Source organism: Biomphalaria glabrata, chromosome 9 (assembly GCF_947242115.1).
Source record: "Biomphalaria glabrata chromosome 9, xgBioGlab47.1, whole genome shotgun sequence".
Taxonomy (NCBI): domain Eukaryota; kingdom Metazoa; phylum Mollusca; class Gastropoda; family Planorbidae; genus Biomphalaria; species Biomphalaria glabrata.
Window position 1 is genome coordinate 39727188 of NC_074719.1, and position 19205 is coordinate 39746392.

Here is a 19205-nt window from a genome sequence, read left to right on the forward strand (position 1 = left end):
TCCGACCAATCAGTTTCAAAGTTCGTGTTCGGTTCGGTTAGGTCGTAAACCTAAGTGAGGTTCGAGTTCTGTTCGTTTCCCATTTCTAAGTTGGACAACTTTCGCGAAAGTTCCCTTCACACATCTTAAGCCCGAGAGAAAAGCCCTTGTCAACAGCAAGTATGGATAGGGGGTGCGGTGGCTGAGTGGTTAAGCGCTTGGCTTCCGAACCTGAAGTCCTGGGTTCAAATCTCGGTGGAGACTGGGATTTCGGGATTTTTAGGGCGCCCCTTAGTCCACCCAACTCTAACAGGAACCTGACTTACGTTTGAGGAAAGTAAAGGCGGTTGGTCGCTGTGCTGGCTAGCTCGTTAACCGTTGGCCAAAGAAACTGATGACCTTAACATCATCTTCCCTATAGATCGCAAGGTCTTCAAGAGGACCCTTCGAATATATGCAAACAGGTCCGGTCTTAGGCCACTGCAACCAATGCGGCCGCATTGGCCCCGCACTTTCATTGCCCACGCGCGATGCGAATTTTTTGTTGGATAACTACTTTCTACTGTAGATGGCTCGTAACGTTAATTTAACAGAGATTTTGTACTTGGTAAAGTATGAATAAAATGCAAAGACGAATTTATTTTCTAATACAAAATCTTAATTTTCACTTATTATTCTTAGCACAACCCAAATTAGGCCCCGCGCAATCCGTTTCGCATAGGGCCCCGCAAACTGTAGGACCGGCCCTGTATGCAAATATATAAAGGAGGTATCGTCTTTTTAAAACGTATTTACAATGTTTTTCTTGGTTTTCATGTTAGCAAATAAACTAGTTGATTGTTTTTGCTCGATTTCTATCATGAATCTCGTGTAAGTAAGTAAGACGCCATTGCTTAGTTTATTATACACTTCTTCTGGTGAAGAAGATTGGCTGGCTGTGGGTTCTTTCTGTGCGACAGTATCTGCTGTTTCCCTGTTATAACTGGTACGTAGGTGAACAGATTGTTTTAATCAGTCTCAATAGTCTGGTAATCGCGTGGCTGCATAAGTTTTCTTGTTTTAACGGCATCGATATATCTTGGTTTTTATTCTATACAATGAGAGCCAAAGTTTGGTTTTGGACATTATTGATTAAAGTTTCGGGGTGTGAGTAAGCCAGGCTGTTTTACTGTTGTGAGTCCGGCATTGGCTCACGCAGAACCACGTCCACGCGTGTTCTAGGGATGTGACCGCGTAGAAAGGTGTGAGAAGCTTGTTAACTATTCCTGTTTAACACTACCCATTACAAAGTTTGAAAGTTTACAGTGAATTATGCCATAATACTACTTCTTCATTGATGTCCATCATTTGTTCAATTAAACGTTTGCTACTATAACCAGCGTTGATCATTTGTTTAACGTTTTTTAAATTTCTTACCTAAAAATTACTTTACGTTTCGGCCTTAGCATTACTGCATTTAAATTGCATTATCCCCTAGTAGACCCAAGCTTGACACTCTTCAGATATCTATTTGAAATGAATGCAGCTGACAAGTGTACCTACTATGTATTGAATGTCTTGGTATCAAATTATCCAAGGTTTTAAAAAAAAAATAATAAAAGCATCATTATTTATTTTATACTACGGAATAATAATATCTCTTTAAAAAAAAAACAATTCAAATGCTCTCTTTCATTATTTATTGATACACTCAACTTGCCTTTGCACATTTTTGCAATCTCCCTCCTGAACGGAGAGACATATTTTTCTAGAATAGTGTTAACGACTCATAAATACAAGATATAAAATATTAAATTAAAATAAACGAATATTTGGCCACATAGAAATATGTTAAAGGCAGTTACAAATCTCCAGAGATGTCCAGAAGTGGCGACACCAGTTAAAAAAAACAACAACACATTTTTACAATTTGCAGAGACCAAATTTAAAGCGATGATCGCTTCAGCCATTGTCATTTATGGCGTAGATTGACCTGATGGCCTGACCTTCTGGCACGAATAAGGTCAGCTTGTTGTCCCAGTCGTTCACAAATTCGGTGCTGTAACAATCCCGCAATCAATTCTTTGAGGCCCTGCAGCAGGTGAATCTGAATCGTCGGTCTTTCTTGGTGTTGTCATGGAAACTGGAGATGCCAGTCAGGACTTTGTTTCCTGAACAGGTGTATACGAAGGTGGCGTCAAACTTATTTACGTAATCTAAAGAACAAAAAGAAAAATTAAAGTGTATCTCTTAATGTGTCTAAGGTGTCCTTGATATTCTACCCGTATTGTCGCCCTTGATTATTTGTCTGAAAATAAATATTAAGTCCTAAACTATGCGTCAAGAGATCTACCAATTAAATATCAGCCTTATCGCAACCGACGTAAGGCTTTATCATTCAAAAGCACCGCCCAACGAAACACCACAATAGATGATTAAAACAAAACTTAATCACATGTTAAGAAAAATCCGTATAAGTGCTATTTTTTTTATTGCCAATACGACATCTAATGGGTTGCCTTAATCAGACAAGAAAACCAATGACTTAGTAGATTTATTAAACATACTCGACTAAATAAACACACGAATAAGACTGAGACAATTATTTTCTATATCATGTTGGTTTGAAGGAAACGTCTGTATCTTCTAATTTTAAAAAAGTTACAGTAGACTTTGTCAAGTAAAAGGTTTTGTTTGTTGTAAAATGTTTTACATGTTTCGGATGTTCCTTCAGAGTTGAAGATAGTTTACTTCCTAGTCCAAACACAATATTTCATGACAAAGATTCTATGAAAGAATCAGTTCATTTCTTAGACAAATGTTCAAAGTATCTTCTAGCCAAGTTGAATGTTCACCAACAATGGAGATAACCAAAGTTCAGGGTTGCACCAAAACTCACAACGTCACAATGTAAAACCAAGAATGCATCTAGATATCTGGTACCCCAGACACGGATCCCAAAACTTGAAACCTCAGTCCTAAAACCTCAGTCCTAAAACCTCCGTCCTAAAACCTCAGTCCTAAAACCTCAGTCCTAAAACCTCCGTCCTGAAACCTCCGTCCTGAGGTTAGTCCTGAAAACTGATTCGTGAAACGTGACACCCTATAGAAAGACAAATAACAGATTCTTCTAATCTTCTAATCTAATTACAAAATACGAATACGACCGAATACATATTAAAATTAACCTTACAATGTGAAATATAACTCATCCTAAACAGGGGTCAAAATAATCCTTCAAGAATATACACCAGGGCCAACGTTAAGGCTATCCAGTACCGAAGACACAAGGAGAATTCAAGAACTCCAAAGATACAGCCTGCTTCAGTCGAGCAACATGGCGTGAATGCACCAAACGACCAAGAGGAAAAATTTGACGTCATAAGAAAAACTACGCCGAAGCGACAAGGGGAGAGCAATTACTGCACACAATTTAAAAAACGCAAATGACGTCATCACCTAGTGATGAAAACGGCGCTATTAGATAGAGAACATTTTTTACTATGCAACTAAATAATTACTTGCGACAGTCCATATTTTAAATGTAGAAATTCACTTAAAACCTAAATGGTTCACAAATTATATGGAGTAACTGTAATATTTAAATATGCAAAACCACTTAAAAATACAAGAAGCCTAACCTAAGCATAGAGTTTGCAATGCAATGCACAGTGGTGCCGTTTACCTCTAGACCATTTGTAAATAACTGCTCAACACATAACACATCAACACATCTAGAACTTGACAACAAGAGTTCCTAATAATCTGGTACTTTAATAATGAGTGATTAAATCGATAACAGTCAATACTAGACGATTGGCAACACAATCAACTACTAAAAATGTCTGCACTGTACATCGCCGTACTAAACTCTACTGTCTCTTCCTGGACTCGTACATTTCACTTGAGGACTCCACCAGGACCGACTTCATGGCCGACTAACAGTCCCGGTCTCCTCGCTGTCCTGTCTAGAACTGCACTGCCTTACACACACTCTGTCGCTGGTCCAAGCAGGCTTATGATGAGGTGAACATAACCCGGGTCCTATTCATGTGCAAAGTTCATACCAGTACTGTCCCTAGCCCTTCGATATAACAAGCTAAACTGCAATACTGGCCTGTGTCACCCGTGTTAGCTGATCGCACAGTTAACCCTATCGCGTCGCCAATAGGGTTACAACATTATTTTACTTTCATTCATTGTCATTTTAATATGAGGATTTATTATCTTTTTTATGTTACATTATTCGTTATTCCATAACAATTGCGCATACTTCTTATAAAGTGACTTATATGTAGCTCTTTATAACAGCAAGCTATATGTTTCAATGCTACATTCTTCAATTTCTCCTATCCCATAGTCTGTTGAACAGTTGGGGCACCATACAAGATCCGTTGACCGTCTTTCTCCATACTCCATACTTTCTCCATATTGTCTTATGCCTTGCATAATCTGGCCTGCCCATTCGTTTATATTGTCTTTTTATCATTTTCATCTGTCTGCCTCTTCTTCTGTTTCCGGGTACTGTTTCCTGAAGGAAGGTCCTCAACTTGATATAGTGTATAATCTTGAGCTAATACGTTTGCAAAGTAAAAGTAAAATGTCTACTTACGATGTCAAGCAATTGTTAATGGCAATAATTGTATGAATCTAACAGACGTTTTAGTTTGAATTCTTATTATTTGTTATTATTTGTTGTTGTTTTTAAGCTCTAAACGTTTTATTAAACACATATCTGTACGCACACACAAAAAAAAGCCCAGCTACTTACGTGGAAACTGTGGTTTGGTAGATCTAGAGCCCTTTCCTTTAAGTCTGTTTTATAATGTGTCTAGAGTTGCCACATCTGGTCAGTCTAGTCCAACGCCACAGTTGTGCAAGCAATGAAATTGTCATTTAACTCATTTTTTACTTCTTTAAATGATCTCTTTCTAACCAGCATTATGTGATCACTTTTGTTTATTGTGGTCCGATGAATGCAGACGTCAAATTCAATTCAAGAGTAATCGCTAATTGAATCTTGAATTGTTTCAGAATACTTTTTTGAGAAAGTGCCATGGGGATATTACAAGTTTAATTTGTTTAAGTATATCTTTGATTTTGTGGTTAAAGAAGAAAGAGGAGTAGAACATTTACATACATTTTAAGATCTAGAAGTGACAGACGGACATACAGACTACAGCAAAATAATAAACGCATTTTCCCTTACGGGGGTCGCTATATCTATGTATCCATATCTATATATGTGTATTATATATAATATTTAGAAGAGCCCTGACTGATTGATTCACTAACTCCCCTATCACTGATTGATTCAGTGATTCCCCTATCACTGATTGATTCACTGACTCCCCTATCACTGATTGATTCACTGACTCCCCTATCACTGATTGATTCACAGACTCCCCTATCACTGATTGATTCACAGACTCCCCTATCACTGATTGATTCACAGACTCCCCTATCACTGATTGATTCACAGACTCCCCTATCACTGATTGATTCACAGACTCCCCTATCACTGATTGATTCACAGACTCTCCTTTCACTGAATGATTCACAGACTCTCCTTTCACTGATTGATTCACTGACTCTCCTTTCACTGATTGATTCACAGACTCTCCTTTCACTGATTGATTCACTGACTCCCCCATCATTGATTGATTCACAGACTCCCCTATCACTGATTGATTCACAGACTCCCCTATCACTGATTGATTCACATACTCTCCTTTCACTGATTGATTCACAGACTCTCCTTTCACTGATTGATTCACTGACTCCTCTATCATTCATTTTTCCCACTTGCTGGGGACGAATAAATATGAAAATGTCATCTTTTATCTCTAATATTGCATCTAGGACAACCAAGATATTTTTATAATTATAACCTTTGCGTTTAAATTGACCATATAGATCTACGAGTTTGAATTCTTCATTTCGACCCAACAAAAAAACGGATGTTTTAAAAAGTACACAATAAGCCCTAATGAGTTCCTGACTTTAGTTTGAGAAAGTAAAGACTTTTGGTCGTTGTGCTGGCCACGTGACACCCTGCTCGTTAACCATTGGCCAAACAAACAGATGACCTTAACATCATCTGTCTTCTAGATCGCAAGGTCTAAAAGGGGAAATTTCCTTTTATTGCCTCGGAAAAAATCAACCAAATATATATTTTTCATATTCTCTGTTAGTCGTCTGCGCCAGTCTTCTGCAATAGATTTGTCTATGAGTTTTGAGACCTTCTTGAAATCAGCCAGCACGTCTGCCTACAACACTTTTAAATATGTTCAAAAAAATAATTTTCATTTCAGACTTTTCGATCTATAAATCTAGTGCAGATTATGTATAGAACACACTGGCGGGTCCAGGGGGGGGGCGGTAGGGGCGATCGCCCCCCCCCCACTCGACCGACCCCCCCCCCCCCCGAAGGAGGGGGGCGGACGAATTATAGTATAGAATTCACACAATTTGTATGCGAATTTATTACTTATGTTAATAATATATACTAATTATTTATATTTCAACCTATTTTTATATTATTTCGCCCCCCCCCCTTTCTAGTATTTTGGCCGATTTGGTAGGGTCGGGAGGGGGCGATTGCATCAATCCGCCCCCCCCCCACCATAAACTTTCGAGTGGGGGGCGGTCCTATTTATTTGTAGAAATCACAGCTTGCTAACAGAATCAATTAAATATCTATATGATTAAAAATTGTTATTGGTATTTTAACCGGTCTTATATAATTTCGTTCACCTGTTGGCCGATTGGAAGGGGAAGAGCGAATACCTCCACCGCCCTTCCCATCTAAACCCCTTGAGTGTGGGGGGGGGGTGCTACTTTTATGGAGAAATCATAGTATGTGAACAAAATTAGTCGAATATCTATATAATATAAACAGGTGGAAGTGCGATACATGCAATCCCCTTCCCCCCATCGGACAAACCAATACTTTTTCTTTTTGTATTATAGTAAGAAATTACAAAATTAAAAAAATCTGTCACTAATATAATTTATATATGCTATAAATTAAATTCTTATATCGAGTCGCCCAACCCCTATTCTTTAATGCAAAATGCAATCAATAGCAGAAATTATAAAAAGGAGCGAGAATTAATAGTTTTCATAGATAGAGATCTTGTAGCAAGCACTTGTATTGAGTCACTTAAGATATAAGCAGTAGAGTTAGATGTTTAAAGTATTTGGTTATAGAATAAGTACTAAGTTGTGATATTCGTATATTACTGTTGGATTAATACTGACCATTCCTGGGTCGAATTGTATGGTGTATTCACTATGTGGTGTTATATTAAACTTATTGTGTCTGCTACACCCAGCGTCATTTCAATATTCTGTGATTTGTAACAAGAACCCAATGTCACCACCACGCCTACATTGATAACCACAGCCACATTCATAACATATAAAACAACACAATGACACGCCCTTTAAGAAAGACTTTGCTTTGGAAAAGTTATAATTCAAACGAAATTTTTCAATATAACAGTCACGGTTGAGATGAGTTCAAAAACCAGATAATCTTTTCCTAGTCGACTTTTTCCAACCTTTACTCTATCTCATATTTTTCTAGTTAAATAAATTTAGGACTATAACTCACAATGTATGCTAGAATTTCATTGAATATTATTAATCGAATTTTTTTTTCGGCGGCGATCCTCAAAACCTTAATCTAAATATGTGGGGTATCTAATCTTTTCAAAGAACAAATCGGTTTTATTTGCAATGTATTAAGGGACTATAAATTCATATTAGAATATTTTTCTCATTATTCAAAAGGCACTTTATAATAGAATGAATAATAAGCTGTAGGGCAGGAGAATGCGTTACTGCAGTGAAGAATGCCAGAAAACGCTTTTAGCGTCGAGGCCTCGACCCGAACCTCACTGATGAATAATAAGCTGTAGATGTCAGGAGAATGCGTTTCTGCAGTGAGAAATGCGAGAAAACGTTTTTGGCGTAGGGGCTTCGCCCCGAACACCACTAATAAGTAATGAGCTGTAGATGTCAGGAGAATGCGTTTCAGCCGTGAAAAATGCAAGAAAACGCTTTTGGCGTCGGGGCTTCTCCCCGAACCCCACTGATAAATAATGAGCTGTTGATGTCAGAAGAATGCGTTTCTGCAGAGAAAAATGCAAGAAAACGCTTTTGGGCGTCGGGGCTTCGCCCCGAACCCCACTGAAGAAGCTTACAGCTCTCTCCCAGACCCCCTAGCTTGCAAGAGAAAGACTGTTTTTTTTTCTGTTTTTTTCGCCGAAGATTGAGAAACATTCTTATTTTATTCTCATATGTCGAATATATATATATATATGCTGTACGCACGTTTATGCATAGGGTTAGGGTTTACTGGGCGTTAGGGTTAGGGTTTGGAAAAAAAATCGCCCCCCCCCCACTCCAAAGTTCTGGATCCGCCAGTGATAGGACATCTGTATCTTTGGCTCATATTTCGCAAGGGTGTCTTGTGGCTAGCACAACAACCAATCTCTTATTCTTTTCCACAAAAAAATGAATGTCAGGAACCCATTCAAGCTGGGTAAACTCTTAGGCGCCAGTCCGATTCTAAAATTTAAAATCCCAGTTTTTTTTAATCATGATTCAAACCCAGAATCCATCGGTTTTGAAGGCGAGTGCTTTACCACTCAGCCACTACGCCTCGACGTAAAGTTGTTTGATTGTAATTTAATAACGTCTGTCATGACTGTATGTAAAGAAAGAAAAAAAATCAATAAGTCATTAACAAGATACGAGAAAAACATTAAAAATATTTTTTTAAAGACAATACCTCCATTATACAATTTATTGAGCAATAATTGTTCTATTCAACATTAATGAGTGTTAGAGTTTCAAAACTGATGTAGGATCTAGACCTAGATTTAGTATCTAGCCAAATTTACATTTATTTTCACTTTAAACAATTTCAACTGTCAAACATGTGGCCAACGAGCTAGTAAACACTTTTCTCAGCGATATACATCAACTGTTAAATTTCTAGAAAAATCGTTTGGGTCATTTTTGAGATCAGCTTTCCGCCCATCCTTCATGAAGGAGGGACATAAATAAAAAGAAAATTATTTTATATTCATATTACTGTTGAGGTTAATCGTACTTATAATGTATCTTCAATGATAACATAACATATTCTTTATTTCGTTCTTTATTTATGCACTTAACCTTTCCAATACATAGTTTTGTTATTACTTTCACATATGCGGCATAAATATTTATCTATAAATATTGACATATAGATTTTATATTGGAATGAATAAACTTTTTTTTTCCACAAGATACGATATGTTACAGAAACATACAAGTCTACACTAATATCCAGAAGTGTAGTCACTAATCTTTAAACTAAAATGTTTACAAACTGCACAGCACGAATTTAAAGCGGCGATCTCTTCGTCCTTCGTCGTTGATGGCGTAGACTGACCTGATGGCCTGACCTTCTGGCACGAACAGGGTCAGCTTGTTGTCCCAGTCGTTCACGAAGTCGGTGCTGCGACAGTCACGCAGTAAATACTTGGTGCCTCTGCAGCAGGTGAACTTGAAGCGTCGGTCTTCCTTGCTGTTGTCATGGTAACTGGAGATGCCAGTCAAGATTTTGTTTCCTGGACAGGTGTAGTCGATGGTCGCGTCAAATTCATTCACGTATCCTAAAGAAAGAAAACCAGAATCTATAAGTAAATCCTATGTCCGCATCGATGTGTCTAAAATGTTCTTAGATTTGTAGTTTTCTTTCATTTACCATGTTAAATTTCATATACTAGTTTCAAAAACGTTTATAAGTCCGATTCTACGCAAGATCACAAAATGCAAACTAGGTCATATAGATAGTGTCGTACTTCAAGAATAACAAAACTATGTTACATTCAAAGCTTTATTACACTGAATGACAAACAACTACACACATAGTGGAGGTCACAACACGAAATATGGTCAGTACACAGTCTAACAAATGTAAACAATTACTAGGGGCGACAATCAAATAAGAAATAAATTCACGGCATTCCCCCCACGTTTAAATTGTATACATATAACACAACCACAGGGAGTCAAAACAAAATACAAAGATGAATAAAACATAAACATCTAAACACATCTGCAATACTGGTTAATAGACAACTTTTTATCAAATACATCAGTCTGTTAAACCCTGTAGTATGGTTTTGATTTTCTTTCTCTTAGGTTGTATCGGCAGGTTTGATTGGTACTATCAGTACTATCAGTATCAGTACCAACAACGTTACTTGGTGACTCTATGGTCGGGTCTTCAACCGAGTCCACTTCCCCCGATAAGAATGACTTGGTTGCACTGGCGGATAGATAGATAGATAGATAGATAGATAGATAGATAGATAGATAGATAGATAGATAGATAGATAGATAGATAGATAGATAGATAGATAGATAGATTAATTGTCTGATTGATCGAAAGAGAGAGAGCTTTTATTGCAAAACACTGGTGCCAGAGTCTACTGCACAAAAAGGCTATAGGCACAGTTACATTATCACGCATAGTATGTAGCAAGACATTCAGTTAAACCACGCCAATTATATGAGAAAGTACATATAGGCCTTACAAATCTCTCCTCTCCCGAGCCCCTTGGATGACATAAGTGTCTCTCATAAACAACGATGGACGAACATTTTTTTTTTAAAGTTACCCATTCTACGTATGACAACAGAGTTTCCTTCATGTCTAATCCACTGACTTACCGGACTGAACACAGAGGTCCCCTAAATCTGTACTGCGACAGTAAATCTCCCAGATTCTGTCTTCGTATCTATTCTCGTGGAGGCTGGACAAATACATGAACGTTTGGTTCACAGGGCATTTGAAATCCATCGGTCCTTCATACTCATTGATCCAGGGAAAACTGCCCACACACTCACTGACCGCAACCAACAGAACCAAGACGATGAGATTGACCACAGCTGAAAGCATCTTGACCACTACGCTGTGCAGATTCTGGAAAACACAAATCAAGTTTTAACAACTGAGTGGCTGAGTGGTAAAGCGCCTGGCTTCTGAACCGGGGCTCCCGTGTTTAAATCCTCATGAAAACTTGGATTTTAATTTAAGGGATATTTAGGGCGCCTCTGAGTCCAACCAGCTCTAATAGGTACCTGACATTAGTTGGGGAAGTAAAGAAGGTTGGTAGTTAAGCTAGCCACATTACACCCTAGATACCCTGAGGCAACAGAAAGAGATAACACTTATATTATCTTCCCTATAGATCGTCAGGTCTGAAAGGAGAACTTAATTTTACTGAAAGTATGGATAAAGAAGATTTCATTATTATTTTCTTTGTATTAGCAATTAAGTTATCTAACTCAAGAAATGATCATTTCTTATATAAAATGATTAAATATTATATGTGGAGTTTCGACTAATCATGACATTTTATTGTATGTGTGATATTGTGTTACAATATTAATTTATTGTTATTCCATCTTTAACAAATTAACGGATGTGCCAGAATTTTTGCAAAAGAGAGTTTTTTTGGTAAGCTAATTTGATGACTGTTCATGGTCATTTTTTAAATTTAGTAATTATTATTATAGCTTTTATTACTTTCATGCTTATAGCATGCTCAGAGCGCTTTTGGTCCAATCTCATTTGTACAGTGGGGGGAGGGGGTATCTAGGAGTTGGTTTTCCGTGCTGCCCTTAGGCGCTCAGTAAACGCAACTCTGCCCGAGTCGGGTAGCCAAGCCAAGCCATGTTCAAGCGCACTTGGCCTCTCGACCACGCTTCCCCTCTTAAAATTAGTAAAATCAACCAGCCTTATACAAGTAAGGGAAGCGAACTCTTCACACTTGAAATAACTTTAGATAAGCTTTGGTGTTTTATTTTTTAGAAAAAAAAATCTTTTATGTATGAAATCGATAAACATTTTTATAATAAAACTTGTTTGGGTTGTTTTTTTCAACCTAGAGCAACTTTCAGTACGTTGTCTTTAAGCAGCCACCTTCTCCCTAATACTATTACTTCATCTTTAGACACATATGGTTGTAAAAGTTGAATACTAAACACATAACGAATACAAAGAAAAAAAACACTTACAGAGTAAATGCTACAGATAACTACTGGCTATCAGATTGTTTAACAAATTAATGATTCACTTTCGGAAACGAAAAAAAGTAGCCGCTACATCAGAACATTGAATCATCTAAAAATTCTAAAATATCATGATGTCCGATTTTCATTTTTTTTTTAGTTTTTGTGATCCAAACGGGACGGAAGGACGGACGGACGGACAGACTGCATAAAACTAATAGTGGCTATTCCCCTTTCGGGGATCGCTTAAAAAAAAGCTTCAGACAGAAGAGCCTTGAAAGTCATTTTGCACCATTAAACTATGCACACAATTATCTAATAACTTAAAATTAAAAAGCAAATAAACACTTTCTTTACTCTTTACACCGGATACACCGTCAAAGAAAATCTGTTATACTACAGTAGACACAACTAAAATATAAGTATCTGGAGAAAGTAACATTAAATGCTAGTTGTTGTCTTTTTTTTTCTTATTTCTAGTTTTAAAATAGTACTAAGGGTTTCATTGGACTTGCTTCACTATTGTAATCACAGATACACACACACGTGGACTTACGTGGAACTTGAGCTAGGAAGAACTAGAGCCCTTGCCATAAAGTTTACCTTATAACATGCCTACAGGTTGTCACCGCACATCATAGTGTTCCAGTTGAATACCAAATTTGTGCAAACAATTAAAGTGCCATAATGTGCCTGCACATTGTCTTAATGAGAGTCCTTATATGTACAGCATATTTTATTCGCCATTATTGTGGTCAAATTAATGTAGCATACATTTTCTATTTCTTTATATCCTCTTGTGCTATCTTTTATTGTTTTACATTAATTAAGATTCCGAGGGGATAGCATGTATTATAGTTATTCTAAAGTAGCATATAATGATTTAAAAAAAAAAAGAAGGACTTGTGTTTAGTACATGACTTTTCACCCAGTTAAACTAAAACTCCCTAAGCAATGGGAATCAGCACGCTGTGTACAAGGTTCATTAAGCTGATCACTTCTAGCCCCTTAGATTCTCATCAAGATCAATTTTATTTAATACAAGTGTCCCTCGACTTTGCGGGTGTATTCTCCCTTGACTGGATTAATGCCCGCATCTTCCAGTTAGTCGATCTTCGTGTCAACTTTTGGTTCTCATTTTTTAAATTTCCCACCATTCGAAGCCAAAACTAAAAGCCTTACATGTTAAGTGAATTAAAGCGTGTGTCTGAGTCAGCCTGAACTGCCAGCGGTGTGACCGCCTAGGTGGGTGCACTCAGGAACGTACCAAAATTCCTGAAATAAAAAAAACAAATTCCAGTTTCCGATGATATTTGAACCATAGACTGCTCAGTTCGAAAGCCACACTGTTTACCACTCAGCCAACATGGCCACTGTAGATAATTTGTAATTCATAGCTTCCGGTAATCGTGATGAGAATATTTTTTTAGTAAACAGATGAACCGTGGGTGGACCCTTCAAGAAAAGGGAGAGACCTCTGACTGTACTTTCGTTGTTTGGACACAACGTATTATGAAATCACTGTCTGTATAACTGGCAATAAGCTAAAATAAAATACGTTATTTCTCCCACGCCATTATTAGATCAAGTCGAGTACAATTATTCATTGGCGAAGAAATAAAAAATATATAATTGGTGAATTAATTGCTGATTATTAATTATTCGGTTTGATACCAACAAAGGAAATTAATCCTTTGGTATTCAGAGATGTGACTAAATTTTCGAGTTGCGCCCGCTTAGATAATTGTGCACGTTATTTCTCCAACACCTATTCTCGGATCAAGTTGAACCCTGACACATTTATTTTATTATACCTAACAAAACATGAATCAATTTAAAAACTAACCCTTTAGTCAATTTATTATTTGTAATTGATCATTATGTGATATCGAAAAGGGGAAATAAGCTTTACATTATGAGAGATTTACTTTTTACAAGTCTAGTTCTTCCCCTTAGATAAGTATGGTTCTAGGGGTTTTTCAGTTATTTGTTGTCCTCTCAAGTCCGTATTGCAATCCAGCAAGCCTCTCTCGTAGAACGATGAAAATCAACTTGACCTCAGCTATCCCTTATTCTGTTGGACCGTTGGGGCACCACACAGGGTTTGTCGACCGTTTTTCTCCATCCCTCTTTGTCTTTTGCCTTGGATACGACCTCTTTTGCAATGGCAGGCCCGTCCATTCTTTTATGTTGAAAATTATAAGTGTACAAATTAATAAAATATTAATTTAAAACTGAAAAAAAAAGTTGTTTTTTTTTTAATTTATCTTGTATTATTTGAGCAAAATAATAAAGAGTTTAAAAAAAAAAGCATTTTAAAATAAATAAGTAAAAAATAAAATAGTTGCAATTTAGTATGAGGTGAATATTGTAAAACCAAAAAGACATAGGTACTAATTTCTTAAGAAAGAAGGAAACCTATGTGTATGTTGTATCATTTAGTTTGGATTGGTTATGTGATGCATGCTAAATACTCCTACGTTATATGAAATCAGGACGATTATAAATATTTTCGCCAATTGTTTTTGTTTAGCTTTTAGCTTACTGAATGCGCTATGATCCTATCAGTTGTCTGGACCAGTTGTGAAAGGGGGAGACAAGAAGGGGTATCATTGAGAATATTTACACGATATTTTTTTTTCCAATGCATTTTTTAAAAATGTTCAATCAGGGCTCAAGAGTCATCAAGGGGTCTAATTTAACCTATTTCACCTTCGTGAAGTACAATAATTTCCCTTGTTCAAGATACCAAACAAAATAATTAATTACCAGTAATTAATTCACTTATTGATACTTTTTTTTTATTGCTTCACGTCTTGTCTATCCCATTGAATAATAGTGCAAAGTTTCAACTTATCCAAGAATGGTGTTGAATAAAGATCTTGTACACACTTTCTACCCAATAGACAGACAGATAGACAGACAGAGCTGATATAAGCTTTTGTAAAAAGAGAGTAGTAGTCAATTGCCATATAGATTGTTGAATTAACACAGTGGTTAAAATATTGTAAGCCATAACACATATAACTGCCAATCATATAATATTGTGTATTTAAAAAAAAATCTTATATAAACTTATACAAACAAAATAGTTTGCTTTCAGTTGACCTATAGTTTTAAGCTGCGGAATTTCATGAAATCTGATAACAATAACTTTCCTAATTTTATTTTTTAGATCACTACTTCACAGACGGACGGACAGACAGGCTACACGAAACATAGTTTTTTTTTTCCCACATTAAATGGTGACTAAAAGAAAAGAATGCTGGCTGCTAGAGAATGTCATTAATAAAAAGGAAATAAAGTTTAATGACAGTTTAGTAGTGCAAGCACATGTGCTGTTCATTTGGAATTCCCTGATAAATTGTTTAATTATGACAACGAGGTTTTTTAAGGTATATAGCGGACTGTTTATAGTGAGTTGAATTTTTTGATTTAGTTACAGCCTCAACGTAAGTTTTTTTTTCTACGTTTCTAGATTTCTGAAATAAAAATTGACGATTTTTTTTTCATACACTAAAAAAGTTGTGGAAGAATAGAAAGGAAAGAAATAGTACTAAATGTGTTTCGTGTTTCTATCCTTTGAAATAGTAAGAAAATATGCGGACTTTTTTTTTTGGTGTGGAGGGGAGGGAAGGCTTTAATAGTGATTTTTTGGGTAGCATTGTATTTTTTAAAGCTTAATTAAAAAGTATTGTAGACTTAGAGAAGATACCAGATTAGAAAAAATATTGTAAAAACTAGTCGACCGGCGGCGTAGCATACGACACTATTTTGCAGGGCCACTGCAACCTATGCAACCTATGCGACCGCAGTGGGTCCAGCACTTTTATAGGACCCGCGCTAATTTTAGGTGTATAAATTATTTGATTAAACCATTTTATAACATTCTTCATTGTCTTAGCCGGTAACTCTTCTCGTCTGTCGCTATCCAACATTCTTCATTGTCTTAGCCGGTAACTCTTCTCGTCTGTCGTTATTCATCTTCATGGTTTCATCCAAAAGACTCATCCAATACAAACATAATAAATGAAAAGTTTGTGTGTTTGATTTCAGTGTCTTTGATAGTCTGCTCAGACAAGTAGCCAAAATGGCTTCAGCTCTGGTCAGTCTTTTCACCTTGGTTGCCATGGTGATAGTCACTGAGTGCGTGCCCCAATTTCCATGGATCAATGAATATGACGAACCCATGAACTTCCTGTGTCCCAACAAACAGATCATGATGTATTTGTCCAGTGACCATGACAACGGCCGCGGAGATAGAATTTGGGAGATGTACTGCCGCAGTGCTGATCTCGTAGATAATTGTCAACAATCAGGTAATTTTAAGGGAGATAATAATTTTAAAATGTCCTCTAATATTTCATTTTAAATTTCTTAGTATAAAAGAAAAATCTGTTTTTAAAATAAATAGAACATTTTTACACATCGAGAAATAAAATTGTTTTTATTGCAGTTTTTCTAATTCCTATTTCTATCTTTGTATTAAGAAGAATTGCTTAGTAAATTGGGAGTAAAACTACAATCTAAACTAAGACCATCTTTCTCATGTCTGCAGTGGTGTTAAGGAGGAATATACGCATATGTATATAATATATCATTGTTTGTACATGTCAGTTGAAATGTTTGATCGAATGACCGGAAGTGTGTAGGCTTAGACAATTTTGTACATGTCATTTGCAATGTATGAGCGACCGAACGGAAGTGTGTAGGTTTAGACAATTTTGTACATGTCAGTTGGAATGTTTGAGCGAATGACCGGAAGTGTGTAGGTTTAGACAATTTTGTACATGTCAGTTGGAATGTTTGAGCGAATGACCGGATGTGTGTAGGTTAAAACAAGGGTGTACATGTCAGTTGGAATGCTAGAGTGATTGACAGAAGTATGTACGTTTAGAAAATTATGGAGGCTAGTGAGTTATATCAAAAGAAATAAAGTTGACTTCGATATTAATGACCAAGTTTGACCAGAGCTACTCATAGACTAGGTTAGAAACTCGGGTAGCTTCAATAGAGCTAAATGAAATAGAAAGCAGCACAAGTGGTACATTCGATAGGGCATAGGTATTTCTGTTGTTTACGTTGTCATGTCAATGGGTAGAGGACATGTAGTCCGTATGTCGCATTCCTAAACGATTTCCTTATGGAAAGCAGTGTGCAGGAAAGCGCTCTCAGGGGGGTCCACTCAAAGTTTTACAATACATTATTAAGAGCTCCATCATGATATGCAATATTGACATTTAAGGGCTAAAAAAACAACAAGCATTCGATCGCTTCTCGTGGCGTGAAGTCATAAGTGTCGGAAGCCAGATCTATCCCAGATAAAAGACATAGGAATGGAGAAAGACGGCCAACTGATCTTGTGCTATGCCCCAGCTGACTAATAGACTAAGGGATTAGGTGATGATGAAGGGATACATATGAAATGCGCTGCCTAGTTTACTAGCTACATGGTTGGTCTGCCAACTTTTTTTTTTTGCTAAATTGCTCTCATTGTTTTCTCTTAGAAGCGGGATGATTATAATGTTTTTAAAAAAATTTGAATGCATTTGTATACTTGGATGACATTCTTAGAGTCTTAGACCAATTATAATTTGTTAAATAATGAAATTAAGACTGGTAAACGGTAGGAAATCATTGTCGCTCAGCGCTATTCGAAAAAAATTCTCTTACTTTCTGTCTTTTTTTTTTTTTTTTTTTTTGCAACGTTTGTTTTTATGCTCTCTCACATATCTCTCTTTACTTCCCTCTCTCTCTCTTTCATTTTTTTTAACCTCTTCATATCATTCTATTTCTTTTTTATTTTCATTTCTTACTTTCTTTACGTGTCCCCCCCTCTCTCTCTCTAACTCACTCCATTTCTTTTCTTTCATTTCTGTCTCCCACTCTCCAGATCTGAAACAAAGCGCTTTTTTTTTTTTACAAATCTTTTATCAAGTCACTCTGTCTAACTGTCTGGTATAAAGTTAGTACAAGTAATTTCTCCAGCACCAAATCTCGGATCAAGCTGAAATTTTGCACACTTATTTCTTGCATCTGACAACACAACAATCAATCGTAAAAAAAATTATTAATCACTTAGTGGTTATGGTGTCGGCTTGAGAAGGATTAAGCTTTTACAAAGCGAATATGGCAAAAAATTACCCAAATATCACTTTCTTTCTCCCCCCCCCCATTTTGCCAAGTGGTAAAGAGAAGTGATAGGATCATAGCGCATTGAGAAAATTAAAAGCATGAAATAGTGCTAAACAAAAAGAATAGGTAAAAGTATTTCTAATCTCACAGATTTATTATTGTTAGTCTTGATCTATTATAAATTATATTACATGACTGGTCCAAACTAATTGATACAATGGACCTCATTCACTAATCGTAAACAAACAACATTTAGTCACGTGATCTTATTGATAAAACAATGGAAAAAACTGTCACGTGACAACCATCATGAATTAAACATGAGATCGTAAATTATATAGAAGAGATAGAGCACCACGTGGCTAAATGTTGTTTGTTTACGATTGGTGAATGAGGTCCATTACACTTCCTATGAGCTTTGTTTTGCGCTGGTTTTTTTTTTAAGTTTTTGTTTATGTTTTTTTTTTTCTTCTTTGCCTGCACCAGACTACGTGAATGAATTCGACCAGACCTTCAACTACACCTGTCCAGGAAACAGAGTTCTTGCTGGTATCCATAGTTACCACGAGAATAGCAAGGAGGACCGACGCTTCAAATTCACCTGCTGCAGAGCCAGCAGCACCCCTGTCTCAGGTTGTCGCATGACAGACTTCGTGAACGACTGGAACCTCAAACTGACCATGTTCGTCAAAGAATGCTACGCCATCAAGACCATTTACTCTATTAATGATGACAACAAAAAAGATAGACGCTTTAAATTCGGAGTGTGCAAACTGTAGAAAGTCGTAACGCTACATTTGGACATTCCTTTAGATTTACAACACTTAATTATGTATGGCGAAAGTAAAAGGCAAAAAGTAATTCAAAATACCCAACACCGTTCTTATATCGCACATCAACACAGTTAAAATCTTAAATATTCGATGACGTCATATTGCAAATATGTATCATAATAGCTGTATTGAGTTTTGAATTAAATACCTGAAAAAAAACGTTGCTTTGTTCTTATTTTACTGCTAAGCTTAAAAAATGTT

At 36.5% G+C, this 19205-nt stretch overlaps 2 protein-coding genes across 2 annotated transcripts in view; one reads left to right on the top strand and one right to left on the bottom strand.

The window, feature by feature from the left end:
• Nucleotides 1-8944: 8944 nt before the first annotated feature.
• Nucleotides 8945-19205, bottom strand: part of LOC106064799 (dermatopontin-like) — a 55810-nt gene continuing 45549 nt past the window's right edge. Inside the window, exons 4-5 of the mRNA XM_056042405.1 lie at nt 10693-10945; nt 8945-9629 (exon numbers count right to left, since the gene is read on the bottom strand). Coding sequence (XP_055898380.1) covers nt 9337-9629; nt 10693-10945 — 546 coding nt within the window. The 3' untranslated portion in view covers nt 8945-9336. The remainder of the gene's footprint in view (nt 9630-10692; nt 10946-19205) is intronic.
• LOC106054157 (dermatopontin-like) lies at nt 15385-19149 on the top strand. The gene is made up of 3 exons (XM_056042406.1): nt 15385-15488; nt 16093-16355; nt 18658-19149. The coding sequence occupies exons 2-3, from the start codon at nt 16127-16129 to the stop codon at nt 18948-18950; spliced, it is 522 nt and encodes a 173-aa protein (XP_055898381.1). The 5' UTR covers nt 15385-15488; nt 16093-16126; the 3' UTR covers nt 18951-19149.